Here is a 15,779-nt window from a genome sequence, read left to right as displayed (position 1 = left end):
GGTGTGAGCAACCAGCACCCAGCTTGGAGACCCTTTCAATTGCCCACTGACCTCTGCCACATGTCTCCTCCATGATGTCCTATGCTGCCACAAGTCCAAAACAGGGCCAAGCAATGATGGACTAAAACCTTGGAAACTATGACCCAAAATAAACCTTCCCTCTTACCAAGTTGACTAAGGTATTTTGTCAGAGTATCAGGAAGGTGATTGACACAAGAGTCCCAGCCCTCTAGGCAACTTTCCTCCCCAACCCCCATCCTAGACTTCAGGCCCCTTGCTCTTGTACCCAACCCAGACCTGCGCTGGTCATCACTGTCAGAAGGAGAAATGGTCAGACATTCATCCATGTGTCCGTGAAACAGACGGAGGACATGTCCCCCTGTCACATAGCCTGGGGAGAAGAAAAAGAAGTTGGTTGTTATGAAGTATAATGTGAGTTTGGAAAGACCTACCTGAGTTTTGTAGTTAGAAGTTGATGGGCCTGGGTTTGGGCGTTTCCTGGTTTGAATTTCAACTTGGTTTGGGATTCTGAAGTTTGGAGTCTGAATCAAAGTTCTTTTTGATTTTGTGTTGGTTGTGGGGCTTGAACTCAAGGCCTGGGTGCCGTCCCTGAGCTCTATTTCTTCAAGATAAGAGCTCTACCACCTTGAGCCACAGCACCACTTCCAGTTTTCTAGTGGTTAATTGGAGATAAGAGTCTCAAGAAAGGGCTGGGAATGTGGCTTAGTGGTAGAATGCTTGCCTAACATGTGTGAAGCCTTGGTTCAATTCCTCAGTACCACATAAACATAAAAAGCCAGAAGTGGCACTGTGGCTCAAGTGGTACAGTGCTAGCCTTGAGCAAAAAAAAAGAAGTTCAGGGACAGTGCCCAAGCCCTGAGTTCAAACCACAGGCCTGGCAAAAAAAAAAAAAAAAAGTCTCACAGACTTTCTTGTCCAGGCTGGCTTTGAACCATGATCCTCAGATTTCAGCCTTCTGAGTAACTAGGATTATAGACATGAGCCACCAGTGCCTGGTTTTATTCTTTTCCCTTTGGTCCAAGACTGGAACTCAAATTCAGTACCTAATGATTCTGCTCAGTGGCTAGCGTTCCACCAACTGAGCCAGGCCTCCACCACCAGCTTTTAATTTTTTTGCCAGTCCTGGGGCTTAAACTCTGGGCCTGGTTGATGTCTCTGAGCTTTCTTTGCCCAAGGTAAGTACCACTTGAGCCACAGTGTCACTTCCAGCTTTTTTGACTAGTTTATTGGAGATAAGAATCTTACGGACTTTTCTGCCTCAGCTAGCTTCAAACCACGATCCTCAGAGCTTTGTCTCCTAAGTAGCAAGGATTATAGGCATGAGTCACCAGCATCTGGCTCAGCTTTTGATTTTTTAAGAAGTGGACTGAAATTTTCTAAGTCTGAGACTGGTAGGGTAAAGCCTGGGAGTCTGAATTAGAGTTCCTAGGTTGGAAATCTGAAGTTTGATTTCAAGGGTTGAAGATAACTGTTCTTATTCTCTTTTTTTTTTTCTCTTCTTTCCTTCTTCCTTTCTTTTTTTTTCTTTATTTCTTCCTCTTTTTTTTTTTTTGTCAGTTGTAGGGCCTGAACTCTGGGCCTGGGCACTGTCCCTCAGCTCTTCAGCTCAAGGCTAGTGCCCTACCACTTGAGCCACAGCGCCATTTTCGGCTTTTTCTGATTATATGGTGCTGAGGGATCGAACCCAGGACCTCATGCACGCGAGGCAAGCACTCTACCACTGATCCACCTTCCCAGCCCTCTCTCTCTCTCTCTCTCTCTCTCTCTCTCTCTCTCTCTCTCTCTCTCTCTCTCTCTCTCTCTTTCTTTTCTTTTTTTTTTTTTTGTTGTTGTTGCCAGTACTGGGGCTTAAACTCAGGTTAGTGCTTTCATTTACTCAAAGCTGGCATCTACCATTTGGTCCACAGCTCCACTTCCAGAATGTTGCTAGTTAATTGGAGAGCCCCACAGACTTTGCTGTCTGAGTTTGCTTTGAACCCCAATCCTCAGACCCCAGCTTCCTGAGTATCTAAGGTTACAGGCATTAACCACTGGTCCATAGTTCTGTACTTATTTTTGAACACTGGAGTCTGAGGATGAGCTCCAAATCTGATACTCAAACCTTTGGATCTAGACAAGCACCGGTGGCTCATGCCTGTAACCCTAGCCACTGAGGCTGAGATCTGAGGATTGTGGATCAAAGCCAACCCGGGCAGGAAAATCCGTGAGACTCTCATCTCCAATTAACCACCAGAAAACCCGAAGTGGCGCTGTAGCTCAAGTGGTAGAGCTCTCACCTTGAGCTGAAGAGCTGAGGGACAGTACCCAGACCCAGAGTTCAAGACCCACGACAACCCCCCCCCCAAAAAAAAGCTTTGGATCTGAATGTAGGATCTTACCTTAAGCATTTTGTGTAGGCGATTTGGGGACTAATTCTTTGCAGTCTGAGTTTGGGGGTTGGAGATATGAGATCTAGGGGTCTAGATTTGGGATCAGTTAGCGAGCAAGGTATACAGATAATAAATTGGAAATCTAGGTGTTAGGGCTAAGGATCTGAAGCTCTGTTTGGGCAGAGCTGAAGGGCAACACTGAGGGTCTGTTTTGGGAACTTCAATTTAGGGGTCAGAGGTCCAGGGGGTCTCACCCTCTTCACAGCAGGAACAGATAGGGTTCATGTTCCACAGAGTCTGCATGAAGGAAGCGTCAACCTGGAGCTCCCCACTGGCTGTGGACAGGTGCTGGGGACCCCCAAGTTATGGTAGTCAGAGATGATGGGTTGAAGTTGGCAACGATCCAGAGTTCAGGGCAGAAATTGAGGATGGATGCAAAAAAAAATTTTGAGATAGAAAATTGCAGATCACAAATACGAAAAGCAGGGGGAGCGGGGCGGGAAGGATTGGGTGGGGGGGTGGGAGGGGGAGGATGGGAAGGGATGGGAAGGGGAAACAAAGGAGGAGGCTACAATGCTTGATAAGAAATGTACTCATTATCTTGCCCATGTAATTATAACCCCTCTGTACAGTATTTTCACAATAAAAAAAAATACAAAAAGCAAGCTCAAATAAGGGGCTGGGAACACTGGAAGTCAAGATATTTGGGGGTGTCCGCTTTGGCAACAAGTATACTAAAATTGAAACGATACAGAGAAGATTAACATGGCCCCTACGCAAGGATGACATGCAAATTCATGAAGCGTTCCATATTTTTTTTGTTGCTTTGTATGTCCCTCCCCCACAGTATAACCCCTGTTTTCACTGTATTTGATGTTGCTATACTTTGTGGAGGGGAAGGGAAAAAACAAATTATTTAAATAGGGATACAGGTGGACCCATTGCAACAATGAGATGTACAAGACTATGTCAAAAAAGGAACTTTACAACTTTGGCAGGGGGTGGGGGTGGAATGGGAAGGGATGGGAAGGGGAAACAAAGGAGGAGGCAACAATGCTTGATAAGAAATGTACTCATGACCTTGCCTGTGTAATTGTAACCCCTCTGTATGGTATTTTCACAATTAAAAAAAAGATATTTGGGGCTAGGAAACAGATGGGAAAACTAAAAATGAAGAGATAGAGCTACTCCCATAGGCTCTGAATCCTGGGAGCTGTAGGACCCACTGTTGGAGGCAAGTTCAGCTTACCAGGTAGCGCTCGGAGGAGACACTGACAAGAATGAGATCATCTCCAACTCGAACCTTCTCTCCTTCAGACCTTTGTTTGGAGGCTGGGTGCATTGTCCACCAACAGGCTTCTCCTGTGGGTGGGGACAGGATGGGGGTAAGGCGGCTGTTAGGATGCTATCTACTCATAATGCTCTTCACTAGCCATCCAGCTCCCCAAGCCCCAGGCCCATAAATCTACCATTGCTTCCACAAAGTCTCCACCCAGAATCTCCCCACCAAATCTTCCTGGGCAAAATGTGTCCATCCATGCACTCAGTCCCTTTGTCCCAAAGTCCTGCCGGACTCTGGAGTTCTGGGCACTTCTGTATCCTGACTTCCAGCCTCAAGGGAGGGGCCCTTCACTCTCCCATCGCTGCACCTGTGGCATCCTCCTGTAGTCCCACATCGAAGGCCAGCTTGTCAGTCAAGGAGCGGGAGGTAGTAAGACAACTCAGGTACTAGGGTTGGAGAGGGGGATCAGTCTCCTTCTGGCAGACCTGCCCCCTGCCCCCTGCTTAAACCCCATGTTAATGCACTTACCATGCGACTGTGTGCATGCCGGAGCAGGATGGCATGGCCATACAGAAGTGTTCTATGTCCTCCACCCTGGGATGACTGTAGGGGGGTAGGAGGCACAGAGTAAGCACAGAACCCCAGATTCACAAGACCCCACCCAAAATAAAACATCTTCCCTATTCACAGGCAGGCATATGATCTCCATCAAATACTGGGCTCAAGTCTGGAGTTCAGAGAGCCTCAGTTTCCCCATCCATGGAATTAGGGACTGTGTCTCTAAGAAGCCCAGGGAAGGGGTATTTGACATTCTCTGAAACCTCTTTTTATCTCAGCCTCTTTTTATCTCATCAACCCAAAGTCACCCAGGGAGAGTGAAGAACTCATCTGACATGCCTGGGAACACTCGAGGAACCCCAGGATTTTGTGTTTCATGGGCCTCAGCCCCCTGGGCTTTCATCTATCATAACATGGCTGAGCTGTAGCCTCAACGGGCTGGGAAAGTACTAGCAGGTGTTCAACATGTGGCTATGACCTCTAGCAATAAGGTGACCAGCTGTGCTACCTGCCACAACTGCCCCTTCCTGAGCACAAGGAGACTCGGCCCTTTGGATGAGCCCTTGATGGTATCATGCCCCCATCATGGCTCTCACATGCCCATGCCGAGGGTACCATGTGATGGGGCCACATGATCACATGGCGGACCCACTCCTGGACCGGAGGGGGCCTATACATAGGATGGAAGGAGGTGAGGGAAGACATCCCATGCGGTGAGGATCTGGGGGTCAAGGTTTGGAGGGGAAAGGTTGGGAAAGAGGAGAAAGAATCAGGTGGGGATAATGAGGGGCTCAGAAGCCCTTACTCCTTCCTTCCTGCTTGCCTGGCTTGTTCTGGACCACAGTCCCTGACCACTGGAGTTGGGGAGAGCCCCCAAAGCCCCTGTGTGCAGGAAGTGGGCCTGAGCAGCAGGCCTGAGAACAGAAGGAGTGGACAGATGACACCCAAGGCTAGACCTACCCACTTATCCAAATTGAGGGCCTGTGGGGCAGGGCAGAGAGAGGAAGAAGAGCATATGGTAAATGACACCCCCTCCCAGTTGCCCTCCTCCATCCCTGTCCCTTTGTCCTGATCCCTGGGGAGGGAAGGGGAGAACCTCACCTCTACGCCAGCCTCTACAGTGTTGGCCAGCATCTCCTGCAAGGCTCGGACTGACAGAGACTGCTCCAGGATGAAGCAGCAGATGGCCAGGTCAGGGGGCACATTCTGGAGTGGGACAGGCAGACGTTAGTGGGGGAAGGAGGGCAGAAGATTCCTGAGTGCCATTCCCTGGCATGGCAGACTCCCTTCTGTAATCTGAACAACCACACTCCTAAGACACCCACAAAAGGACCTGCCAACACCCCCTCTTAGCCCCACCCAGGCTCTCAGACCCCCCCAAATCCCAAGCCATATACTCTCAGAACACCTTCCCCTCAAACCCTTGTTATCTAACTCATCTCAAGCCCCTGTTTGCCCGTTAGGACCCCTCCTTCATGGACCTCCAGTCTCCTGCCCTTTCTCCTGAGCCCCCAACCCTTCCCTCTCAACAGGGTTCCTAAACCCTCAGGCCACCTCCCATTGGGGGATTTCTGTGCCTTTTCCTTCAGCAGCCTTGCCTGACCTTCCACAATCTGTGTGTGTACCCCTTAGGGCCTGCAACTCCTGCTACCTCAAAACTCCATCCTTCCTCAGTCCTCACCCCTGAGACTTCAGACCCTGGCCCTGGCCTCCTCAGACCCCGATCCCTCCTCAGATTCTGTCCTCACCCCAGGTTGCATCCTTCCTTCCTCAGACTTCACCTCTGTGACCCAAAGCCCTGCCCCCAATCGCCTCAGACCCCACTCTCCCACCTCAGGACCTGTCCTCCTCAGACTCCACCTCTGCAACTTCAAACCCTGCCCCCCAAATACCTCAGACCCTGCCTAAGTCCCTCCTCAGACCCCAGCCCCAGTCACCTCAGACTCCAACCCTTCTCACACCCCCCCCCCCCCCCCCCCCCCCCCCCCGTCACTCCTCAGACCAGGCATCTATCTCAGGACACGAACTTCCCGCCTTGAAACCAGGCCCCGCCCCCAGCCACAGGCCACACCCTCTTCCTGCCCCGCCCCTTTCCCATCTTAGCCCCGCCTCCACGGCCATCCCTCTGCTGTCAGCCTCATCTTGCAAGGATTGAGTTTGAATCTGGGCCCTGGGCTCCAGACTCCCTGCCCTCCCCCGGGGCCGTGGACACTGACCTGCGCGTTGCTGGTGGGCTCCAGGAAGCAGAGGCGGTTGCCGAAGCCCTCGGCCGCCAGGCAGAGCTTGAGCTGCTCCTTGAGCACCGTGGCGCTGCACTGCAGGACCACCTCGTCATCCTGGGGACACCAAGGGACAGGACCTGCTGGTAGGGACAGCCCCGCACCAACTGTCCAGGGAGAGGAATTCCTACCCACCCTTGGGGACTCAAGAGATCCTGCCTCAGTCTCCAGAGCAGCTGGGACTACAGGCAAGCTCCACTGCACTTGACTCCAGCCCAGGGGAAACTGAGATTGGTGGCACGGGAGGCCACTAATTGCCCAAGACTACACATCTGTTAAGAGAAGGAGCTTGGCTGAGCACTGGTGGCTCCCGCCTGTAATCTTAGCTACTCAGGAAGGTGAGATCTGAGGATTGGGGTTCAAAGCCAACCTGAGTGTAGGGAAACTCCAAGAAACTCTTCATCTCCAATTAACCTTAATCAGAAAACCAGAAGTGGAGCTGTGGCTTAAAGTGGTAGAGCACTTGAGCAAAAGTGCTCAGAGGCAGTACCCAGGCCCCGAGTTCAAGCTCTATGACTGACAGAGAGAGAGAGACAGAGACAGAGACAGAGACAGAGAGATAGAGAGACAGAGAGGTGGGTGGGGGAGCTTGGATTTGAACCAGAGTCCAGCAGCTTCCAGAGGCCTCCCAAGTAGGATCCATAAGATGACCCATTAGAAGGTGGAAAATATATCCAGGCTTATAAGTTAATTTTTTGTTGTTGCTTAGTGTTGTCTCTCTAAAGCAGAGTCTCATTGGGTAGCTCATGGATTGGCCACAATCTCTCCATCCTTCTGCCTCAGCCTCCCAAGTGCTGGGATTAGATAATGAGGTCCTATCAACACTACTGCGTCTGATTTTGGTAACTGATTGCATTGTAGTTTCAGAAGAAACAACATTCTTTTTTTTTTTTTCTTGGTCAATCATGGGGCTTGAACTCGGCCTGGGCACTGTCCCTCAGCTCTTCAGCTCAAGGCTAGCACTCTCCCACTTGAGCCACAGCACCACTTCTGGTTTTCTGCTGGCTAATTAGAGATAAGAGTCTCACAAACTTTCCTGCCCAGGCTGGTTATGAACCTCAATCCTCAGATCTCAGCCTCCTGAGTAGCTAGGATGACAAGTGTGAGCTACGGGTGTCCAGTGAAACACCATTCTTATACACTGAAAGTAGCACAGGTCTAGGTATTTTCCTCAGGGGAAAAAATATAGAGAGGAGGAAAAGGTTAAGTAGACATAGCAAACATAACAGTTGGGACAATGACTGAAGGCTAAATGGAATGTGCATTCTTTGAACTCAACTCCAACTTAATTTCCAATTAACCTCAAGATGACTAATTTTTTGTAAGTGTGCCAGTACTGAGGCTTGAACTCAGGGCCTCACACTTTCACTTGATATTTGAACTCAAAGTTCCAATTAACCATCCCTCCCCCCTCCCCAAAAATGAATAACAGAGGCTGGAAATATGGCTTGGTGGTAGAGTGTTTACCTAGCACACATGAAGCACTGGGTTCAATTCCTTAGTACCATATACACAGAAAAAAACAGAAGTGGTTTTGTGGCTCAAGCCTTGAGCAAAAGAAGCTCAGGGACAGTGCCCAGGCCCTGAGTTCAAGCCCCAGGACTGGAAATAAAATAAAATAACAGAAATAGAACTGTGGTTTAAGTGGCAGAGTACTAGCTTTGAGTAAAAAAAATTAAGTAAGAGTGTAATATCATCCCACATCCACACAAAACATAGTAATAATAGTAACAACAACAACAACAATAAAGTAAAATAAAGCTCCTTTGCTACCACAGCTTCCTACCCCTTACCACCAAAACCTCCTTCAAAGAGGCCTGGGGCCTACAAAGAATCTGTATTATTATCCAGCTATCTCCCCACTGGGAGTTCTGACTTGGGCCTGGCTTTGAGAAACATCAGCCTGGGCAAGTTAAGAGGTCATCTACCATCCAAGGGAAATGAAACCAGGTAGGAGGGGAGTGCAGAGTGTGTTTGTAGGGGGGGCCGGGGGACTGGCTAGCCTTCTTTAACACTGAAATAAAATAGAGCAAGAACAGGAAATAACAAACCTCCTGTCCTGCCTTCAGGGCAATCTACATTTTATGAAGTTGTCACTGTTAAAAATAGGTGTGTGTGTGTGTGTGTGTGTGTGTGTGTGTGTGTGTGTGTGTGTGTGTGTGTGTGTGTGTGTGTGTGTGTGAATGCTCACAGGGGTTGTCCATGGTTGCAAAACCTGGAGACCACCCAAATGTCCATCAGGCAAATGAACTGATAAGCAAATTGCAATATAGTCATACAATACAGTACTACTTGGCAACAAAAAGGAATGCATTTTGGATACAAGCAACACAGATAAATGTCAAAAATACACTGAGCAAAAAGAGTAAGACAGCCGGGGAACTGGTGGCTCACTCCTGTAATCCTCGCTATTCACAAGACTGAGATCTGAGGATCCTGGTTGGAAGCCAGCCAGGGAAGACAAATCCACAAGACTCCAATCAAGTAGCTAAAAGCTGGAAGTGGAGTTGTGGCTCAAGTGGTAGAGGGCTAGCCTTGAGCAGAAAAAGCCAAGCGAGATCAAGAGGTCCTGTGTTCAAGCCCCAGTATTAGCATTAAAAGAAGAAAAAGAACAGGAAAGACCTTCTGTAGTAAAGGAAATAAATATTCTCTGCTTTGATGGTGGTTACCTGGGTCTGCACAGTTTGTCAAAACTCATTAAACTAGCATGTCAAAGTGAGTATAATTTATTGTATATGCCTTAATAAAGCAGAGGTTTTTTTTTAAGTCTATGTTTATGTACTGGGTTGCAATATGAAATATTGGTGCAATTGGTGGGACATGATCCCAAAAAAGTGTAGAGAAGTGCTGCATGAGTTCAATAACATTCAGGAAAACCAGACCCAATCTGGGGCCAAGAGAATACCAAGGCCAGGACTCTCTGGAGCCCTAACACTAGATTGCTAACTTAGTATGTCTGGATCCAGTTTTCCTCTGGTGAAAACAAAACAACTAGGCCTTCGTGGCTATCCAGAGATGCCACTTCCTGGCCTTGACCTTGAGCAAGTGATTTAACCACTTGGGGCTTGCTTTCCCTCAAATCTCTCTGGGAGATAAAGATAGGGCCCTACCTCAGAAGATAAGGCAGCAAGAATATAATTAGATACCTCCAGAGGCCAAGGACCTGGGCACAAAGCCTGGGTACAGACCATAGGCTACCACAGCTATGGTCTTATTAGGTCCAACCCATCATATCTGTTAAGGGGCTGGGGCTGGGCAAGATTCCATCCAGTGGCTTCGCATCCAGCTGTCCCCATCCTTCACTAGCAGCCCAGCTGTTTGTTCCTCCCTCCCAGGAAACCGGACCCAGGCCACCAGGGTTCTATTCTGGGTTTGGAATGCTGCGTCAGCACTTCTTGCATGGATTCAGAGCCTTGGAGGGGGAGGGAAGAGGGCAGTAGAGGGTCAGCAGACCTGGACCAGGGGAATCATCTCCTCTCAGACTCACCCCCTCTCACCCCCAGCTGAGCCACTGGAGGAGAGGTGGAACTGGGAGGGTGCACCATTGAAAGGGAGGGTGAAGGACTGGGAGATGGGCAGCCCCTCCTTCTTTCTCTTCTCCTCTCTGTCCAGGGCCCAGAAAAACGGACTATTTCTGGGAGGGACACCTGTTGTTCTAATTCCTATCCCTGCCCCCCAACCCTCCAGCCTGTGATCAGAGATTCAGGGAGAGACAGAGCCAGAGGGACAGCAAAACACAGAGGGACTGAAGCCAAGGAACAAAAGGAAGAGCTAGAGACAAAGAGACAGAGAGACAGAGATAATGGACATCCCAAAGAGATGGGTAGAGACACCACCCACAGAGTCTCATGAACCATCAGCAGACGTATTTGATCCTTCTCCTCCAACCCAAAGCAGGGAAAGGGCGGGTGGGGGGGGGAGACCAAGAATCCAAGAGACCCCCAAGGATTCCCCCTCAAGGACTAGGAGTTAGAAGAAATTTTGTCCTCCAACCCCACACCAGCCAGCCCCCTTCCCAAGAATTTAAATGGGTCAGAGCCTGGAGCAAGAAGAGAATGAGGGCTGGGTGGGGGTGGGAGGGTGGCTAAATTAAGCCCAGGAATTAGAACCACCTTCCCCAAGTGTCTGCTTGCAGGGTGGCCTAAAGGGGGGTGGGTGCTCCCTCAGTGTCCCCCACTTGTGGACTAAAGCACTAAAAATCAGAAGCAGCTGAAGGATATCCCGTTCCTCATTCTGAAATTCTCAAATCCTGCTAATTAAATCTCTGGTGAGAAAGGTGGAGGAGATATTTAAAAAGTGACAGTCACTTGAAGTGACAAAGGAAGAGATCTCGATGCTTAGAGACCACCGGCAAACAGGACCGACACAGAGATGAAGGAAAGACTCAGGGATACCTTAGAAATAGCCCCCCACCCCCAGAGACTACCCCCCCCCCCGAACTCAGAGATAAGTACCGTCCGCAGGAACTGGACTTCGTCCTCGCCTTCTCCTCCGTCTCCCATGATGTCGGGGCTCCAGAAGGCCTGGGCTGAGGTCGGGGGATGGAGGGAAGGGGCTGCAGGCTGGGCAGGTGGGCTGGGGGCGGGTTGAAGTCGGAGACCTCTGGGGACGCCAGAGGCACCCGCGAGGTAGATGGAACTGGGAGGAGGACACGAGTGCTGGACAGAGCTGGGAAGAGGTCCCAGCCCCCCACTGCACCCATTGGGCCGGGGCGCATGTGGCCACGCCCCTCACTCGGAGCCTCGCACCCATTGGACCAATGTGCACGGAGCCACGCCCCTCGCTCGGAGCCACGCCCACAGACCTCAAACCTTGACTAAAACTGCAAGGTGGGGGTAAGGTTTGTTTCACAAAGGGCAAACTGAGGTTCTAGGCAGTAAAACCTTGGCTGGATATCACTCAAGAGAACCTGAATGTGTGCCATTTAAAGCCTTCTGACTTGGGGCTGGAAATGTGGCATAGTAGTAGAGTGCTTGCCTAGCATGCATGAAGCCCTCGGTTCAGTTCCTCAATACTACATACACAGAAAAAGTCGGAAGTGGTGCTGTGGCTCAAGTGGTAGAGTGCTAGCCTTGAGCAAACAACGTTCAGGGACAGTGGCCAGCCCTGAGTTCAAGCTCCAGGACTGGCTAAATAAATAAATGCATAAATAAAGTCTCCTGGCTTTAAAAAAAAAAAAAAAAGCATTATATGGGCATGTGTGGTGGCATATTTCCATAATTCTAGAATTTGGGAGGCCAAGACAGGAGGATCACAAGTTCAAGGCCAGCTTGAGCTACAAAGTGCATTCCAACACACACACACACACACACACACACACACACATACCACACACACTGCACACACATGCAACACAACACACAAGGTTGAGAAGTAAGGACTCTGTGCCAGATAGTCTGGGTTTGATTCATCTTATTGAGAGCAGAAAATGAAAGCATGAGCTGAGTGCCAGTGGCTCATGCCTGTAATCTTAGCTGCTCAGAAGGTTGAGATCTGAGGATCACAGTTTGAAGTCAGCCCAGGCAGAAAAGTTGATAAAACTCTTAACTCCAATTAACCACCAAAAAGTCAGAGGTGGAACTGCGGTTCAAGTGGTAGAGCACTTGAGGGGGAAAAAAAAAAAGCTAAGGAAGCTGGGCGCTGGTATCTCACACTTATAATCTTAGCTACTCAGGAGGCTGAGATCTGAGGATCACAGTTCAAAGCCAGCCTGGGCAGGAAAGTCCATGAGACTCTTTTTTTTTTTTTTTTTTGTCGATCATGGGGCTTGAACTCTGGGCCTGGGCGCTGTCCCTCAGCTCTTCAGCTCAAGGCAAGTTCTCTACCACTTGAGCTACAGTGCCACTTCCGGTTTTCTAGTGGTTTATTGGATATAGGAGTCTCACGGTCTTTCCTGCCCGGGCTGGCTTTGAACCGTGATTCTCAGATCTCAGCCTCCTGAGTAGCTAGGATTACAGGCGTGAGCCACCGGCGCCCAGCTCCATGAGACTCTTATCTGCAATAAAACACCAGAAAGCCAGAAGTGCCACTGTGGCTCAAATGGTAGAGCACTAGCCTTGAGCTGAAGAGCTGAGGGACAGCACCTAGGCCCAGACCAAAAAAAAAAAAGCTAAGGGAAAAGCACACAGGTCCCTGGGTTTGAGCCCCAATACAAGCATACACACACACACACAAAAATGAAAACACATAGCTTTACCATGTCTAGTTTTGTAGGAGGTTTTTGGTTTTTTTAATTTTTTTCTAGTACCAGGGCCTCACACTCACTCAGCTTGCTTCTTATGCTTGCTTACTCAGGACTAGAACTCTACCACCTAATCCATACATCCAGCCCTTTTTTTGCTGATCTTGAATGTCTATTTTCAAGACCTCATTCTTAAAAAAACATTATACAGGGCTGGGAAGGTGACTCAGTGGTAGAGTGCTTGCCTTGCATGCATGAGGCCCTGGGTTCGATTCCTCAGCACCATATAAGCAAAAAGAAAAAAAATAGCCAGAAGTGGCGCTGTGGCTCAAGTGGTAGAGCGCTAGCCTTGAGCTGAAGAGCTGAGGGACAGCGCCCAAGCCCAGCATTCAGGCTCCACGACTGGACCCCCCCCCAAAAAAAAAATATATATATTATACAATGTATAACAGGTTGTCAGAAGTCACAGAAATATTGGTGCTAATGAAATTACATTAAATAGCAGGTAACTCTGTAGCATACTGTTGAATTATATGAATCAAAAAGGTATTACATAATTCCATATTTAGGTTAATATTATATGATAAAATACAATATCATTTTGTGTTGTGCATCTTGGAATACACAACGGTGTGTTAAATTACTTGAATTGATTCCAAGTAATACAAAATTAAGCATTATTTTCCATTAACATTTGCACAGAATGTAAAATGATTGTGTCATTATGACTGATATCATAAGATATTAATAGTGTCTTACTTCTGCCAGTCATGATTACATGTCTTAGAACCCTTCCCATATTGGTCTGCAGACACCTGCCTCATGGCTATGATGGCTTTGTAAGGACTTTTTTGTTGTTGTTGGTAGTGGTCATGGGGCTTGAATTCTGGGCCTGGGTGCTGTCCCTCAGCTCTTCAGCTCAAGGCTAGTGCTCTACCACGTGAGCCACTTCCAGTTTTCTGGTGGTCTATTGGAGATAGGAGTTTCACGGCTTTTCCTACCCAGGCTGGCTTTGAACCACCATCTTCAGATCTCAGCCTCCTTAGTAGCTAGGACTGCTACAAGGACTTCTTAATGACTGATATTTTGGTTTATCTACCTAGGAACTTGGGGTGGACATCACAGACATTGGGACTGCCTCCAGTTCTGGAGGGTCGTTGCTAAGTCCTGCACTCCCCTCTTCCAGAGCTGACACACGTGGTTTTAGTATGTGCCCCTGGAGCAAATTGCTGAGTAACTTACCCAGGTCTACAGTTCATCTAAGCAGTGCCAGAAAGTCCTGAGAAATGGCTGTTTATTGGCAGTCTGGTGGGCTCAGTCCCCCCTACTCCTAGCCTCCATTTGGGCTCCCCAAGTCAGGCACGTGCGTGCGGCCACCTGGGCTTGAACTCAGAACCTGGCACTGTCTAGAAAATTATTTGCATAAGATTAGAGCTCTACCATTCAGGTTTTTTTGGTAATCAATTGGAGATAAGAGTCTCACACAGCTGGGCACTGGTGGCTCACACCTGTAATCCTATCTACTCAGGAGGACTATGACAGACCAAAAAAGAAAGAAGGAAAGAAAGAAAGAAAGAAAGAAAGAAAGAAAGAAAGAAAGAAAGAAAGAAAGAAAGAAAGAAAGAAAGAAAGAAAGAAAGGGAGAGAGAGAGAGAGAGAGAGAAAGAAAGAAAGAAAGAAAGAAAGAAAGAAAGAAAGAAAAGAAAGAAAGAAAGAAAGAAAGAAAGGAAGGAAGGAAGGAAGGAAGGAAGGAAAGGAGAGAGAGAGAAAGAAAGAAAGAAAGAAAGAAAGAAAGAAAGAAAGAAAGAAAGAAAGAAAGAAAAAAGTCTCATGAACTTTGCTGCCTGTGCTGGCTTCAAACTGTAATCCTCAGATCTCAGCCTCCTGAATAACTGTGAATACAGCCCTTAACCACCAGTGCCCTGCTCTGATTTTAAACATAGCAAGTACAATGCATTTCCTGACATTTGATGTTTGTTCCCTAGTCTCCTCTTGTAAAGAAAATCCATATTTGGCAGGGCGCTGGTGGCTCACACCTGTAATCCTAGTTACTCAGGAGGCTGAGATCTGAGGATCACCGTTCAAAAACCGGAAGTGGTGCTATGGCTCAAGCGGTAGAGCGCTCGCCTTGAGCTGAAGAACACAAGGACAGTGCCCAAGCCCAGAGTTCAAGCCCCACGACCGACCAAAAGAAAAAAAAAGAAAAAAGAAAATCCATATTTGCATGTTGGAACATGTATCACTTTCCCTAAGTTTTCACCTTCCTGAGGGTCCCAATGTGCTTATACATAAACACCAAAGCCTTTTCCAACCCACCTCTCTGGGGCTTTCTGGGTTACCAGAGGCTAGAGACACTCTCATACTGCTAGTTGAGCCCAGCAGGGTGGATGGGGAGGGAGAGAAAGAGAGACACAGACACAGACACAGACATAGACAGACAGCACAAAATAAAAGCATTGCTTGGGCCAGCTTACGCCCGCTTCTGTTAGAAGTCAGGCTGGTGGTAATGGGGTGATGGGGAGGTTGATGAGAATGTTCTGCTTCTTTTTTCTTTTTCTTTCTTTTTTTTTTTTTTTTGGTCAGTTGCAGGGTTTGAACTTTGGGCCTGGGCGCGGTCCCTCATCTCTTCAGCCCAAGGCTAGTGCTCTACCACGTGAGCCACAGAGCCACTTCTGGTTTTCTGGTGGTCTATTGGAGATAGGAGTTTCACGGCTTTTCCTGCCCAGGCTGGCTTTGAACCCTGATCCTCAGATCTCAGCCTCCTGAGTAGCTAGGATTACAGGCATGAGCCACACCGGCACCCAGCCTGTTTCTTGATTTGAATGAATACCATGTGTCTTTGCTCAGGCAGCCTTCTTCAACCTAAATATTTAACTGATGATGTGTGCTCTTTTTTTTTTTGTACTTCAATTAAAAACTATGTCAAGCATGACACATTTAGGTAAAAGCACCAAATATACGTACTCAAAAGAAAAGTCTGTTTCTAGGGGCAACAATGTACACACATAAACCTCACAGACAACAGTTCCAGTTCTCATGAGCCTTAAATAACATATAATATCTGCCTCTCCTGCCCAACAGAGACAGAA

General features: G+C 48.3%; 1 protein-coding gene and 1 non-coding gene across 2 annotated transcripts in view; one reads left to right on the top strand and one right to left on the bottom strand.

The window, feature by feature from the left end:
* Positions 1-11,023, bottom strand: part of LOC138812390 (ryanodine receptor 1) — a 112,969-nt gene extending 101,946 nt beyond the window's left edge. The window contains exons 1-8 of the mRNA XM_070000346.1: positions 10,964-11,023; positions 6,447-6,566; positions 5,332-5,436; positions 4,201-4,275; positions 4,040-4,118; positions 3,640-3,752; positions 2,645-2,738; positions 298-391 (exon numbers count right to left, since the gene is read on the bottom strand). Coding sequence (XP_069856447.1) covers positions 298-391; positions 2,645-2,738; positions 3,640-3,752; positions 4,040-4,118; positions 4,201-4,275; positions 5,332-5,436; positions 6,447-6,566; positions 10,964-11,011 — 728 coding nt within the window. The 5' untranslated portion in view covers positions 11,012-11,023. The remainder of the gene's footprint in view (positions 1-297; positions 392-2,644; positions 2,739-3,639; positions 3,753-4,039; positions 4,119-4,200; positions 4,276-5,331; positions 5,437-6,446; positions 6,567-10,963) is intronic.
* LOC138814655 (U6 spliceosomal RNA) lies at positions 3,101-3,207 on the top strand. Its single transcript, XR_011368044.1, has one exon. It is a non-coding gene; the product is annotated as a U6 spliceosomal RNA (small nuclear RNA).
* Positions 11,024-15,779: the final 4,756 nt, after the last annotated feature.

The sequence above is a fragment of the Dipodomys merriami genome, unplaced genomic scaffold, assembly GCF_024711535.1.
Source record: "Dipodomys merriami isolate MVZ:Mamm:240054 unplaced genomic scaffold, mDipMer1.0.p SCAF_106, whole genome shotgun sequence".
In the NCBI taxonomy this organism is placed as follows: Eukaryota; Metazoa; Chordata; class Mammalia; order Rodentia; family Heteromyidae; genus Dipodomys; species Dipodomys merriami.
This window is presented reverse-complemented; position numbering and strand designations above follow the sequence as displayed.